The 15990-nt window shown below is 50.9% G+C and overlaps 1 protein-coding gene across 1 annotated transcript in view; it reads right to left on the bottom strand.

The window, feature by feature from the left end:
• IGSF21 (immunoglobin superfamily member 21) overlaps positions 1–15990 on the bottom strand; it is a gene marked incomplete at both ends in the record, with an annotated part of 247143 nt that overhangs the window by 132753 nt on the left and 98400 nt on the right. The window contains one exon of the mRNA XM_082615553.1: positions 7556–7668. Coding sequence (XP_082471679.1) covers positions 7556–7668 — 113 coding nt within the window. The remainder of the gene's footprint in view (positions 1–7555; positions 7669–15990) is intronic.

Raw genomic sequence — 15990 nt, 5'->3', positions numbered from 1 at the left:
TGCAGTGGGCTCTCTTTCTGTTCTCTGAACATGCAAAGCTTGTTCCCAACATAGGTCCTTTGCATGTGCTCTCTCCTTTGCCCAGAATACTCCATCTCCTCCCTTTGGCATGGCGGGGTCCTTGTTGCCTTTGAGGTCTCAGCTTAAATGACAGTCTTTTCCTGACCATCTAATCCCTTTCCATCCCATCATTCTATTATAATTATATGTACTGCCCTTATCATTATCCGGTATTTTCTTGCTTGTTTATCTTTCTAACTTCTCCCCCACCCCCCACCAAGTCCCCCACATGAGTTCAGGATCTTGTTCTCTTGTTCCTTGATGCACCCCCAGTGCCTAGAACCATCCGACTCAGTAACCACGTGCTGAATTCATGTTGAATGGATGCATGGAGCAGCTCCCTCTAACAGTTTCCCAAACACCAGGACGTGGTCCCTGCCTGAGCCAAGCGCATTATAATCACCTGAGGGAGCTTGTTAAACGTACAAAGGCCCTGAGGCTCCAATCCTGGGGATTCTGATTCAATACCTGTAGGGTGAAGCTCAGCTATCAGTATGTGCTTACAAGTCCCTCTGGAAATTCTAAGGAGCAGTTAGAGTGGGCAACTCCTGCCTCTTTGCAACCAAACTTCCATTAAAAACCACGGATTGGGGGCTTCCCTGGTGGCGCCGTGTTTGAGAGTCCGCCTGCCAATGCAGGGGACACAGGTTCGTGCCCCGGTCCGGGAAGATCCCACATGCCGCGGAGCGGCTGGGCCCGTGAGCCATGGCCGCTGAGCCTGCTCATCCGGAGCCTGTGCTCCGCAATGGGAGAGGCCACAGCAGTGAGAGGCCCGTGTACCGCAAACAAACAAACAAACAAACAAAAACCCCCCAAGGATTGGGGATGCAGTAGTTGCAATCCACACTCTGACCTCTAGAGGGAGCTTAAAGTTGCTCCCATCACTCCACCCCCAGAAGGAGCTGTCTGACATGGGATGGATACAATCTATGGTTGAGGGTGGAATAAAAAGATTGAAATGGAACTAGACTCAGAAAGATGTTTGTTTCCTCCTTATGTGTCACTACATTTATTGTACCATCAGCTGTCCTCTGGTGGGCCTTCTCTCTGGTACTTTCTCTTTCCTCTTATGTGACTGGTGTGATAAAATTAGGTATGGGACATTTCTCATCAGGGGAAGCCTGCTCCTTTGTGAGGCTAGGGGTAAGAATGGAGACCTGGATAAGGCAGCTCAGTCAGCTTAGCCCTGGCTCAGTGAAGAAGGCTTCTTGTCTTCCTTAATCCCTTCCTCCTCCATATCTTGGAGCTGTAAGACCTGTGAGGGGGTAGCAAGGAGCAGCCAGGTTGAAAGGCTGCCAGGATGGGCTCCAAGCCAGGGGCCCCTCCAAGCCAAAGGTTGCCAGGATGGGCTCCAAGCCAGGGGCCCCTCCAACCCAAAGGCTGCCAGGATGGGCTCCAAGCCAGAGGGGCCAAAGGAGTGGTGCAGCCCAGTTCTCTGGGCCCTAGTCTCTACTCATCACCAAGACTGTACCTGCCTTCTTGCCCTTATGACATATCATTAGACTGTAATGTCCCTTTATGATCATCATTTTCCATTTTGTTTCAGACAACAAAACATTGTGAAGGACTGAGACTAAGAGAGAGCCAATGCCAGTAAAGCCATTTTGAAATAGCTTCTGGCTTCAGGGAGAGCTAAGATCCATTGAAAGGGCTTAGCTGTGTGATGACCTTCCAAGAATTAAATCCAGTGAGTTCACCAGCAGAACCACATAGCGACAAAGAGGGTACAAGCTTTAAGTATTCTCTCTGCCTGTCTGTGTTGGCAAGGCAGGTGGTAGGATGGATCTCAAGGAATCCTATTTTGGTGACCCTCCCACAACACATTCCACTCTTGTTCTATAATTTCCCTCTCTGGATCCCTTGTTACCAAGAGACATGAGAGGACAATGGCTGCCATTTGTTCAACAGGTCCCATCATGAGTTTTTGTTGAGCGGAATAAAAGGATTGCAGTGGGACTGGGCTTGTTTGGTTGCAGACGTTATCTCATTTATGCCTACAATGTAGGTGGTTTCATGCCCAATTTCAGATGAGGTTTCTAAAACAGAAAGATTAGGTCACTGCCTGAAGTCACATGCCCTGAACACGTATGCAGGTATTCTGACGCTGAAGTCCTCTCTCCCTACCATACCCTTCCCAGCCTCCCGGCTTAATCCTTTCTCTAATGGTTCAGAGCAGCCATAAACCCTCACTGCGGAGGCAACCAGCAGAGCCCTAGGGCGGGAGCTCGCCCCAGGCCAGGGGCGGAATCTCCACCATTAAACAAACACTCAGGCACATGTTCCCCACAACGTGAAAGAGGCGAGATAAGGGGCTCTGAAAGTGGTGGCGTTATCACTCTTTGTAGATCTCCTTCTCTCTCTGCCTTGCTCTGTGGCTCTCTTTTCTGTGGCCTTGTAACCTGAGCCCAGCGCAGCTCTTGGGAACAAATTGTGAAGGAAAGGGAGGAAACAAAGGAAAGATGATAAAAACTGCTATGAAAGGTTAAATTCCCAGGATCCTCTGTGGCTGTTAAATGGGTTTCTATGATATAAACAGACCTTTGGCTTTGCCTGTTGGGCAGGTGACCTCCAAGTAAATGAGTTTAGACAGTGTTCCCTAATAAGAAATGTTCCTTTTTCCCCATACTCCACAAAGCCCCCTGAGTATACAAGGACTCACACTCACTCCCCAAGCAGACAGATACGATCAGCTAGACACAGATGTCCACCTGAAATGGCAGTGGGTTACCTGGCATGGTCTGTCAAAACGTGCATGTGTATTTCCACCTCTGACATTTGTTCGTGTAACAAATATTTACTGAGATGACTCTCCACTAGGTGTTGTTGATATAATGGGGAAAAGACGTGGCCTTTGTGATTGAGATGCTCACGGCCCAGTGGGCAGACAGATATTTTGACATAATGAGGTAAGAGCTGGAGTACAGACCCTCAAAGAGGAATCATGGAGGAAGAAGCGTCTAGAACTTTCTGCAGAAGTCAGGGAAGGCAACATGAGCAGACACAGTCTTTTTGGATGGCCTCAGCGTCTTCATCTGAAAAACAGGCTTAACAATACTACCAATCTCAGTGCCAACATGAAAATGAAATGCAGCCATGTATGTACAGCCCTCAATCCAGTGCCCAGCACAGAGTAAGGGCTCAATAATGTTAGTCACTCAGATTAGTATTTAGCAGAATTACTGAATGAGTCCCCAAATTTAGGTGTAAATGGATAGAAATGATTAAGTAGAGGATATTATTTATCATTCGTTTTCTATAACCAGGTCCCAACCTTAATGCTAGAATAGTTTGGTTGTTAGGCGACTGCCTCCTACTGGCCAAGTGTGGAATTGCATCCCTACTCTATTAGCTGCTGTATATTTTCTAGGGAAAAAGGAAAGGTATGTGCCTGAGCTCTGAAGAAGCCCAGGAAACTCAAATCTGGGAGGGGAACCCATGCAACAGTGAAGAAAACGTGGGAGATGGTGAAAAGGCTGTGAAGCATCCTTAAGTTGAACAGGGCTTTGATAGATGACTATGATACCAGCACCTCAGGGGTCTGAAAACTTTCTTGACATCTTCTCTGTTTTCAAAGAAATCTTTTGAGAATGATAATCCCTCTTCCAACCCCCATTCCCCACAATCCAATGATGGCAGGTTACACAACAAATAAAATTCATTTTTCTGAAATTCACTTTACGGTGAATTTGCCTAGAAAGCTGGCTCAGTGAGCAGTCACTTTCATTCCCTTGCCAGGAAAGTACAGTACATTCCAGGGAGGGGCCATAAAAATTTTTTTTCAAATATTTACAGCAGGCTGTCCAATAGAACTTTATGTGACGATGGAAATATTCTATACCTGCTCTGTCCAATATGGTAGCCACTAATCATATGTGGCAAGTCTGACTGAGGAAACAAGTTTCTAATTTAATTTGATTGAATTAAATTTAAATAGCTACATGTGACAAGTGGTCACCATGTTGGTCAGCACAGACCCAGGAGCTCTGATCATGTCCACTTTCTTGAGTCTCTTCTAGAATTTTGTCATCTTTTTCTATAATTTGGCCTGACCATGGGGCAAGGTGTCCAAGGTGCAAGCCCTGGCCACTTCCTCCTATTTTCCTGCCCACCTAACCCATCCCCAAGGGGTCCATAGGCCAAGACCTTCCCAAATGTTGAGACAGTGTTCTTGTTAACCCCGAGGGGGTCATCCCTTTTGCTTCACACAATTCCATCAGTTCCTCCAATTTACCTAAAGAATCCAACCCACTTGCTTCTGAAAGCTTCTGAAAGCTTAGGATGACCCCACTGCTAAGATAATGTCTTTAGGACCAGAGGGGAGGCTGCTGGGCTTGACACATGTTTTGGGTCATTTTGTGCCCACTGGGCTGAGTGGGCAGAGGCAGCCTCATCACAATGCCCTGCTTTTCCCTGCTAAAGGGATTGGAGACACAGCCCTGGCTGGACCTGTGTAATCTATTCATTTCCTTCCAAGCTGGGCTCTGTAAGCTCTTTCATGAAGGATGGGCAAAGGAAGCTGGGGAGGGAAGCAAACACACGTACAGAAAACAAACAACGCTCGGCAGCTCCCTGTTTGGGAGGGTGGGCAGCTGGGGGAAGACAGAGATGGGGGGATAAAGCTGTGGGGGCTTGTCTGGGGGGGATCCAGCTGGGGAAGGAAACTGGGGTTTCCACTGCTGCTTCTCCCACACCCTCCAGAAGCCCTGCCCTGGCTTTGGCTCCTGGAGCCCCCGTCTCGGTAAGCTCTTATCTCTCCATTCAGCTGGCTCCTTGGGAAAGGAGGTGATAGGTGTCAGAAGGCCAGAGTGGCAGCAGGCAAAGAGAACACTGGCAGCATGGAGCCACTTCCCTGGAATTTGCTTCCGTCCTCTGCCCCAACCGCACCATCATAGACAGGGCACGCAGGGCTCCCCTGGTCCCAGGGAGAGTACCAAGTCAGCTGAGCCCACTTCCTCAGTCCAGCTACAGAATCAAAAGGGCCCAAGTATTTGGCTCCAGTGGGCAATTTGCATGTGATTTGCATACATCTGCATCCCCCCACCCCCATTCCAGACGCTCTCAGTCAAAGGATGTGAAATGAAATAAAATAAATTAATTAGAGCAGCCTACCATAGCCTGATACGCAGGGCCTGACACCCGTAAGAGACCTACCTGATGTTTAAAGCAATCAGTGTGATTGCAGGCCAGGATGGAGATGGGGGGGCGGCAGTGAACGAGGGTGCTCAGCCCTGGGGCAGAGAAGGGGAAGGGGAATCTGTCTGCACTGGAAGCTAGGCATCTCGTCTTGCCCCAGCCATGCCCCTGGTCTTCAGAGGACAAAGCCGAGAGCCATGTGGAAGCCTGCTCTTGGTTTCCTACACCTCGGTCTGGTACTGCTATTGCCCCAACCCTGGTAGCTACTTCTGCAGGGAGAGTTTCACTACTGATGCGGGAACATTTGATTTCAAACAAGAGTGAAGATAGTTGCTTCAAAGGATGGGAAGGCAATGAGATGCCTATTGGTATTTTCCTGTTTCCAATCTCCCTCCCATCTTCACTCCTATTAACTGTTCCCATTGGGTGTCTGTATTTCTCTCAGCAGGTCTCTCACTACCCCTCACTCAAGGCTGAGGAAGAGACGCAGGACCATCCTCAGCAGTGAGCTGGAGTTAATTTATCCCAGTCCTTCTGCCAGGTGCTAATGAGACGCTCACAGCGTGTGTCAGCCAAGCAGTTCCCGTATCGTGTATATACACCTCTTAGTGATTCAGTTCATGGCACTATTTAACATATGCCTTGACTTTCTCTAGGCCCATTGATTTATCCAGGATGGAAACCTCTTCTAAAGCTGGGGCCCTGTGGGAATCCAAATGTCGGAGGTGATTCTAAGTAGGAGGGGCTACAATGCTAAGATGGGGAACAATGATGGGGGTTAAAAGGAACCCAGGTCACCGCACCCAGCAAAATAGCAGCGACCAGCAAATGATGAATCAAAGACCAAGAAAGCAAGAAGGAACAGTAACTACAGGATGGTTCAAAGCAAGACTGGACCAACAGCAAGGAGGGAGCCTGGTTCCGAGTCAAGGCATTGAATGGTGAGTGCTCCCCAGCAGGTTCCTCTAACACTGGGTTTCCTTGCACTGCACCGTGGGGAAGGCAATAGCTTGAAGGAGCAAGGGAACCAGTTCTAGATGCCTCATCACCAAGCTGCGCCCACCCAACCCCCCACCTTCCACCTCCTCTCCCCACTCCCCACCCCCTACTTCCACGCTCCTTCCAGAGCAGTTACACTTGACTGTGTCACTCATTGGTTTCACTTGAAGAAAGGGAAACACAACTTACAAAGCTTAGGGAAGTGCTGGTTTTAGATCAGGGGCCGGCAGACTAAGGCTGGTGGACCAAATCAGCCTACAGCCTGTTTCTGTATGACCCATGAGCCAAGAACGTTTTTTTACCTTTTTCAGTGGTTGAAAAAATTAAAAAGGAGAAGTAGATTTTGTGACATGTGAAAATTACATGAAATTCAAGTGTCCATGAATAAAATTTTATGGGAGCCCCGCCATGCCCTTCCATTGGCACGTTGTCTGTGGCTGTTTTCACACTATAACAGAGCTGGGTAGTTGCGACAGAGACCATATGGTCCCCAGAGAGGAAAATATTTACTATCTGGGCCTCACCGAAAAATTTTGCCACCCCCTGTTGTAGCTCATGGAAGAGGAACTCTCTGCCTAACCCGTCCCCCAGATGGCGGTACCTTGCTCTGTGCAAACCTGAGTGCGGCACGGCAAGAAAGTCAATGCCAACTGGACCTTCTCCTGAGCCCAGCCAGCCCCAACTCCCTTGTGGCAAAGGGAGACCAGGCTGGGATGCCCAGTCCAGACACATAGAAATGTCTACTGGTGGCTAAAAAGGCCAACACTTGTTTCCATGACCCAAAGCTGGTTCTCCTGTTGCCAACACCTGGGCCTCGGGCAGGTGGGCATCTGCTCATCTTTATCAACATCCCATCTCAGACCTCCTTAGACCTTGGGGTGCCAGACACCTGGACTAGTCCTATGTGTAATCGGATTAGAAGGCAGACTATGTCTGTAATTTGATTTTTAAGAAGGCAGGAAGCTGTCCTCTTCTCTCTCCCCTGCAAAAAACATTACCCAAATCCTCATGCCCCAAATGCCACCCTTCGGTTCTCTTTAGTTACACTGTAACCAGGGCCTGCAGCATTCTTAGTAACTAATACTAGGTTATATTGGGGTCTCCTGAACATAAGGGCACGTTAGCGACACAAAAGACGCCGGAACGAGATAGATACTGAGGACAGAAGAGAAGGCTGGGCAAAAGGATCTTCCAGGAGGGTTTCAGCAGAGGATGGGGACCTGGCAGAGAGCACAGGACAAACAGCTCAGGGCTGGTTAGGGCTCAGTACATAGCCAAACCCGTGAGGGTCTCCAGAGAGGCTCTGGGGACTCTACCCTCAGCCCTGGCCATACATACAGAGGGGACAGTGGGGGTGACTTACCCGGTACCACACGATCTCACGCATGCGGCCATCTGTCTTGAAGTTACACTTCAAGGTCACAGCATCACCAGCCACCACGGGTGGGAGAGGCTCAATGTTGACAGTCAAGTAGCCTATGGAAGAAAGGAGATGCGGTGGTGAGGTCATGAGCCGATCTAGAGGGTTGGGCTGACAGGTGGGGTGGGGGAAGGAGCCGGCACGACTGTAGGGGGCGCTGTTCGCACTGTGGTCTATGTGAATGGTGATGGTGGGCCTGAGTGGAGCTCATCACCCTCTTCTACCTTCTCATTGATGCCTCTCTTTTTGAGAAACTTCCTGGCTCCCATGGATCCCTCCCATCCTGAAAACACTTCTTCTTGGGATGAACTGTCCCATGAAAGTAGGACCGGTTGGCACCTGGAGGAAGTGCCTCAATGTATGGTCTACAAGATATCCCAGAGAAACGGGTCTGTGGTCTGACAATGCACCTCCATCCCCGCTTTTACAAAGTTGCAATGTGCATAAGCTTTGTAGGAAATGTACATGCTGAAATGCATTTAATCTAGTGCTTCCAAATGTATTTGAATATGGGTGCTTAGCCATCCCTTAAACCCCATCAGCATCTCACACAGCCAGGGTCCCTGGAACATCGGGATATGGTGTTCTAGGCACCCATACCCCTCCATTCCCAGCCTCACAAAATTACTCCTGGTGAGAAGGGAAGAGAGAACTGGGAAACTGGTGTTTGCTTCCTGAACCCCCAAATCTCCCATCAAGCACACTCTGCCACCCAAAAGGAGATGTAGTTCCAACCCAGGGCCATGGCGGTGGTGATGGTGGTGGTGTGGGGGGGGTAATAACGGGCTGACTGCCTGGGAAGGAGTCTCAATTGTCTGAAAGCACAGGTGTTGCTTCTCACCCACCTGCTGTCCCCGGAATCCCTGCCCAGCTCCCAGGAGCTGGGGCTCTTCTCCTGGTAGATATGCCCCGGGCAACACTGATGCCTTCACACAAAAGTCCAGCCTGCTGAGTCCTCTGACCCACCCCCTCTGCCTCCCAGAGCCCCATCCTCAGGGCGTGGTGCCCACTCCAGCTCAATGGGGGACCTCATTCTTGGGCTGATCATCCAGGCTCATTGGATTGGCTTCCTGCTGGCTGATGTCCAGCCATTGATCTAATGGATCAATCCAGTCTGATCGTCTTAATGAGAAAACTAGCCAGAATGGATTTGGGGATTTCAGCTGTGCAGGCAACCTAAGCAGACGGAGCCCAGGGGTCTGACCCCTGCCTGGAACTTAATGGTTACAGCACTCTACAGAAAAAGAAGAAAGAAAGAAAGAAAAAAGAATCAACCTAGAGGGGATCAATTTGGAAGCTGGAGGCAGACTTGACCTGTGTGGTCCAAGGCTTCAGATCCCAATACTCAGGGTAAGGGGGTAAACTCGGGGCTCACCCCCAGGGGGCCTCTAGCTTAGACCGGAGGTCAGGCTTGCAGGGAGCCCCACAGAAAACACATGGCCCGTGAGAGCAGTGACCAAGCTAACCAGAAGGAAGGACCCATCTTCGGCCCCCTTCTCTCCTCATTCATTCTGCCCCAGAGTTTGCTCCCACCTGCTCTGAGTGGGCCCCGGGCAGGAAGCAGGATGGCTTGAGCATTGCCCTGCCCTCCAGGAGCGTACAGCAGAGGGACAGATTCACCACACAATCACACTAAGCCGGCGAAAGTAATGGTAGGATTACGGAGGGACTGGGGGAGGGGAGAGGGGAAACCTGGCCCAGCCTGGATGATCAGAGAAGTCCCCAAGCCCAGCCAGTGCCAAACCATGACAAACAAGGAGGCCACCTGCAGGGGGATGAACCCCAATGGGAGGGGGGGACGCTGGGGAAAGCCAGGTCAAGTGTGAAATAGTAATAATGGCTCACATTTCCACGGCGCCCACTGTGCCAGACACTGGGCTCCGTGCTTAATACACACTCACTCACTTAATTTTCACAACAATCCTAGGAGAGAGGAAGTAGTATTATTCCGACTTTCCATGGGGAAACAGAGAGGCGAAGTAACCTGCCAAGATCACACAGCTGTAAGTGGCAGAGCTGGGATTCAAACCCAGACCTTCTGGATCAGTTATGCCCACCATGCTACACACAGCTAAGGAGGGAAGAGGTGAGAATGGGCCAGCAAACATTTCCCATCCAGCCCTGGGAAGGATGGGAGTTTGTTGCTGGGGGACCATGGCAGGAGACCAGGACCTGATCCCCTCTGCTACAGTTCCCAGCCTTGCGATGACCCCCCTGCCGCCGCCCACATTTCCAGCAGGGCTGGGAGGCGTGTCTCACCTTTGGAGCTACAGCTAAGATGAGCATCATCCGTCCAGATGGCTGAGGAGCTCAAGAACGGAGAACGGCCCCTCCCACCAGAAGGAGATGGGAAGGACACATTTTCAGTTGTATAAATCTTCCAACCAGCCCGAGGCGGGTGCAGATGGTGCATGTATGTGAGGCGGGCCAGGGCGGGATGCCAGCTTGCAGGGTCACCGTTTCTTGGCAAGCCCTGAGGGAATCACAGGTGTGAGTCTGGTGGGCACTGGAGGAAGTGGTGGAAACTCTGGTGACTGGTGGTCGTGCTGGGAGCACCAACAGGTGTAGCAGGTGTCTGGGGCACAGGCTTCACAGGGCCAGGCCTGGGCGAGAGCAGAGGAAGCCCACTGCATAGCGGAGAGAGGAGGTCCTTGGGATACCGGAAGAGGAGAATTAAAAGGTGGGGGCATGAGGGTGTTTCTGACCCCTTAAGACAGCATTTTCTGGCTTGTTTAGAGAATGAGCTGCTAATAGACGTATCAGGCAACAAGATTTCTATTATCAACTAAGTGTGAGAAATTTTGGTTTAAACAAAATTAAACATGGTCCTTCCTTTCAAAATGTCTCAGAAATTTTCTCTCCTTCCTTCTATCTGTCTTGCCTTCTTCCGGAAAAATTATTGAGAATCTATTCGGTACCAGGTACTGTTCCAGGCACTAGGGATACAACAGTGTAAACAGGCAGGCCCTGCTCTTTGCAGCCGATGGTCCAGCAGAGGAGATGATAATCAAAGGAACAAGCGATGGGAAATATGTCAGGTGGTGATGAGTGTAATTAAGAAAAGCCAATCAGCATAAAGCAAAGGAGAGTAATGGGGGAGGGGTTGCTTTGGACAGGGCACGACCCAGGAGGTTCCCTTGAAAGGGCCAGAATAAAGGGAAGTGTGAGCCGTGTGTGACTCTAGAGGGAGAGAATTCCAGACGGAAGACGCCACATGTGCAAAGGCCCTGAAGCTGGAGTGTGCTTGTGATTCTCCAAACTTGAGCGGTGGTGGGAAACTTTTTTGTAACATTGTACACTCTGGAGCCCATTGTAGGATTAGAACCAGGGCCAGCATGAGGGTGGGGCAAGCGAGATGCCTAGGGTGCCAGGTTTAAGGAGGCACTCACTCCCACTGCAGGACCCTGAGCCTCATTTGCCACTTCCTAGTTCCCACCTTGCTAGAGTCCTTTGGAACAAACCCTAGGAAACACGTCTCTTGGGAAGTGACTGTGTCTCTCATTCCCGAGGTCCCCTTACTTGAAGTCACAGAGGGAGGGAGATGGGGGTGAGTCACTCTGAGCTGAGGTCTCTCCTCTTCTCAGCTCCCCTGGGAGGGGTGGCGTGCCAGGCCGCAGAGCCGGCAGGAGACCTCAGCTTTAAGGACTAAAAGCTCCTCCGTGGGCGCATGGCACTTTCTAGTTTTCCCAGAATTTTCACCCCCATTTTTCCATCGGCTCTTGGAACAGCCTGCGCGTGCCGTCCTCGTAAGATGCTGCGGTTACTGCATGTGTCGCACTGGAGTATAATCGTCTGTTTGCACATCTGCCTCTCCTTCTGGGATGTGAGTTTCATTAATATCAGTAGAGTATTACAATAAGAATATGAGTGCTGCTTTTTTGAGCTTTCTTCTGGGCGGGCAGTCTCAGTGCTCATGTCACCCTGTGAGTATTTCTGTCACAGAGGAGGAGCGGCAGTTCATCGGGGTGAAGGGCCTGGCTCAATACTGCTGCCATGTAAGCAGCAAAGCCGGGATTTGAACCCAGATCTGTCCGAGTTCGAGCGAGGCCAAGCCGTCCACCACGTTTGCTACTGCCAGAGCAGAGTCACGGGACTTGCTGAGGTCATGTGAGGATTCTGGGGGTTGCCCGCCATTGGCCGCTGCATTGACTGTATCTTCATCAGAGGCCTGGCTCTCAGATGGGGCAGATGATGATGGAGAGATGGAGACTGCAGACACAGAGGTCCGGGGTGAGATCAGGTCCCAGCGAGGGATGGGGGCAGAGGGGAGACCCCACTCCCTCCAGGCTCGAGAGCCTCACAGGGAACTGTGGGATCCCTGGACCTTTCCTACCCAAGGCCAGGACAAGCCTCAGGCAATGCATGAGCTCTAAGGCTTGGGTTTGCAGGTAGGATCACTGGCTGGGGAGGGAGGGAGAAGCAGATGGCAGGGTGATTTTCTGACATATGTACCAGGCAAGGATTGCATCAGCCCGAATCAATACCTGGATCACAGGTGAGAACTCACCTTCCCAGAAACAGACACACAGGAGAGCGGATAACAAGAGTTCATGATCAAGGAGTTTTTTTTACAAAAGAAAAACACAGGGAAAGTTCTCCTCTAGGTCTAACATTCCTCCAGCTCCTTTTTCACAAAATCCCATCACCTTCCGAAGATTCCGTGTTGGTTCTTTCTCTGAAAATACCCTCCCCCTCACTTTCCTTGCTTCTCCCACCCACATGCTTCCAACAAATCTGAAGTCAGTTATCTGGTTCAAGTTACTAGCCCCACCACTCAGTCTTGACCTGGGCAAGTTATGTGGCCTCCATGGGACTCCGTTTCCCCATGGGTAATGTAGTCGTGGGAACGATCACAGGGTCCAACATGGTGAAGCATGTTCTAGGAGTTTGTGCATCACGAACCCTGACCACAAGGGGGCACCCCTGAGCAGGGTGAGGCATCCCCATGCTTCCTCGTCCCCCAGTCCCCTGATTTCCTCCCAGTCCCCACTGTCCAGTTGAGGAAGGACGGTCCTGGGACGGAAGTGGGAAGAGTGGGGTCTGACATTGGAAGCTGGTCAAGGAGTAGGAGATTCAGAAATGTCCAGCTCAGCCAGACATCCCATCTGGACCGGGATCAGAGCCAGAATACCCACCAGAAATCCTCTCTGCAAAGCAGAGGACAGAAAACCAAAGGGAGGAGATCCAAAAAGCCCCATGCTGCCAGGTTCCCTGAATCAAGCCCCTGGGCTGGTGAGAAGGGGCCGCTGAGCAGGCAGGGGTGAGGAGAGATGGGCTCATCCACCAGCCAGGAGTCAGTGAATCCAGTCCAAAGAGCACAAGAAACGTGAGTTGTGGGCTCAGCTGTGCTGTCAACCAGTTCTGGCACCTCAGGCAGGTTGCCCCTCTCTCTGGGCCTCAGTTTTCACATCTGCAAAATGAGGGGTGAACTGCATTTTCGGGGTCTTCCAGCTCTGATCAACCCCATGTCAGATGTTAACTGAGCCTGAATCCTGACGCCATCGTTGCCTATACAACTCAACGCCATTTCTCCAAGAAGTGAACCTGTCAATGAATCAGCCACCAGCTAAAGATGGAGCTCTGTCTTTCTCGGCATTACATTTGCCACCCATCAGCCTCCATGCATAAGCCCTCCCCCCGCCCCCACCAAGCACCCTATCAAGAAGCTGGATCCGGAGTGGAAACGGATTCACCTTAACTAAGCAGCTCATTACCCTGAATGGGGCCATCACTGTCCCCCTCTATCTCTGACAGCAGTTACACCACTCCTGTTAAGGTACCTTTAGCAAAATCGCAGGCAATATTTAGGAACCAGGCACCTCCCAGTGTGGTGATGACAAATAGTTCCTCTATCTGGAAACTCCCTTTGCAATATCCCAGCATCACTCCTTTCCCTTCTTCCAGCTCAGGGAGGATGTTTCTAGAGGGCTGGCTCATGTCTGGCCCCAGGCTAGACAGGAGTCAGAGAGGGTTTCCATGGGAGGGGTACAGGTAGTGAAAAGAGGCATGAGTTATACTAGGGTGACCAGGTGTCTCAGTCTCCCCTGGGACCAAGGGGTTTCCTGGGACAGGTGCTTTCAGTGTGAAAACTAGAAAGTCCCTGGCAAACCAAAACAAGTTGGTCACCATAGTTACAATCCCACCATGGTCCACGATGGCTAAACCACTAGACCTCTTCACCTATTTCAATCAGAAGGTAAGGGTAACAATCCCTCCCCACTATAAGGATTCGTGAGAGTAAATGCCGCCCTCCCCACTGGTACCTGCCTCCTCGTGGGTGTTCAGTAGATGATGGTGCTACTTAAGGCTGTAACTTGTGAGATTAGGATTTGTCTTGGGCTTCCTGCACCCATGGATGCCCTTCCATCATCTTCCACCAGCAGCCGGAGGGCTTTCTCTGAAAGGCATGCCATGGCCTTCATACGGGCCTTCAGAGCTTCTCACTGCTCCACAGAAAGAGGTGCAGGTGCTCTCTGGGGTGATCTGGCCCAGGCTGGGCTCTCCCCCCTATCCAGGTCCTGCTGTGTTCTGCTCTTCCTCATGCATGGCCTCTGTCTCCCCTCTGGGCCCCAGCACAGGCTGCCCCCTCTTTCTCAAGCCCTTACTCTTTGCTTGGGTAACTCTGCTCATCCTTCAGGGATTCATGGAAATCTCACTTCCTCAAGAAAACGATCCTGGACTCCCCAGGTTATCACAGTTCCCCACATACCCCTCCCTTCCTACCACGTAGGACACTGAAAATTACTTGTAACGATGTGTTCATTGTACATTCTCAGTACACAAGGCCACTAACTCTTTCTATTTGCCATGTTACTTGTGTGCCTAGAACAGTGCCCAGATCCGAGTATGTGTTGAATAAAGAAACATATTAATTCTGCCCATCCTCTAGGCTGTTCTATAGTTAGAGTGGGTGGTGTTCCCAGGAGGGCCTTCTCAGAAGCACCTCTTCCCTGTGGTGCAGCCCAAGCTCAGGGCCGCCGTGACCCCAGGTGCCTTCTGAACCTGCCTCTTTGACCACATCCGCCTGGATAGATGTTGGTGTTCCTGCAGAGTGTCCTCTAAGCCTCCTCACAGAGGTCAGGCAGAACTCCGCCCGACAGAGGAAGTCACCACTGGGTGCTGAGTGGCTGCCCCATCAAGGATGGTAGGACATGGGACCTAAGGAGTGAGTCAGCAGACAGCTCAGGGGCAGAGCAAAGACCACAGGCAGCGGAATCCATGGACAGCAGCACGGGCTGAACCAGCAGGGCCCACGGGGCAGGAAGGTGGGCGTTCACCCGAGCGGGGTGACTGCCAGAGCTGCAAGGCCCAGAATCAGGGCACAGAGGCGCCGCTGCTGCATCGGAGCGACGTCCTGCTTCTCCTGGGAACCCTGGGCTGAGCTGGGGTCCTGTCTCCCTCGCTTCTCCCGGTAGCCTCCCCACCAGCAGAGGTAACCAGGTAGCTTGTAGCAGATGGGTTAGGAACCCCTAACACAGAGCACCACGTGACTGCTTGAGGCATCACTTGGATGTCCTTTGGCCTCCCAAATGAACAGGTCCAAAACTGAAGTGATGTGTCCCCCTCCTTCTCCCCAGTTCAGGGAACACCAGCAAGGCCCCCAGGCTCTACAGAATAAATCCAGAATTGAACTCTACACTACCTCCCTGGGCCCAGCCACCGTTTACTGCTGGTCTGGTGCCCTGCCTCCTAGATGGTCCACCCACACTCACCTGTGTCCCTGCCCACCCCTCTGATGTCATCTCCCCTCGCCCTCTCCCTCATTTACTCCACCCACACACAATGAGCCCTGCTGATCCCTGAATACTCTGAACACATCCCCACCTCAGGGCCTTTGCACCAGCTGCTCCCACCTCCCAGAACAATCTCTCCCCAGACACCCACTTGAATTGGCTCAAGGCCTCAATTATTTCTCTTCTCAAATGCCTCTGCTGTGGAGAGACCTTTTCTAATTATCCTATCTATATAAAGCAGCATCATAGTGATTCTCGAACTCTTTACCCTGCTTTATTCTTTTTAAAATATTTATTACTGCCTGATACATGTTTGTTTATTGTCTGCTGATATATCTACCCCCCCCGCTCCCATACCCAACTGGGTTGCAAGCTCCATGAGAGCAGAGACTTTGTGTGTGAATATATGTGAGTGTTTCAAACTTTTTCTTTTTCCTGTTGTTCAGATTGGATAATTTCTACTGATCTATTTCAAGTTCACTGACTCTTTCCTGTCATCTCTATTCTGCTACTGAGTCAATCCAGTCAGTTTTTAAGTTTCAGTTATTGTATTTTTCATTTCTAAAATTTCCATTTGGTTCTCCTTTATAGCCTTTATTTCTTTGCTGAGTCTTTCTATTATTTTTTTCAAGATGATTTGTGATT

This window comes from Mesoplodon mirus, assembly GCF_964341445.2.
Source record: "Mesoplodon mirus genome assembly, chromosome: 3".
In the NCBI taxonomy this organism is placed as follows: Eukaryota; Metazoa; Chordata; class Mammalia; order Artiodactyla; family Ziphiidae; genus Mesoplodon; species Mesoplodon mirus.
The sequence above is the reverse complement of the archived record's forward strand: the minus strand, read 5'-3'. Positions and strand labels throughout refer to the sequence as shown.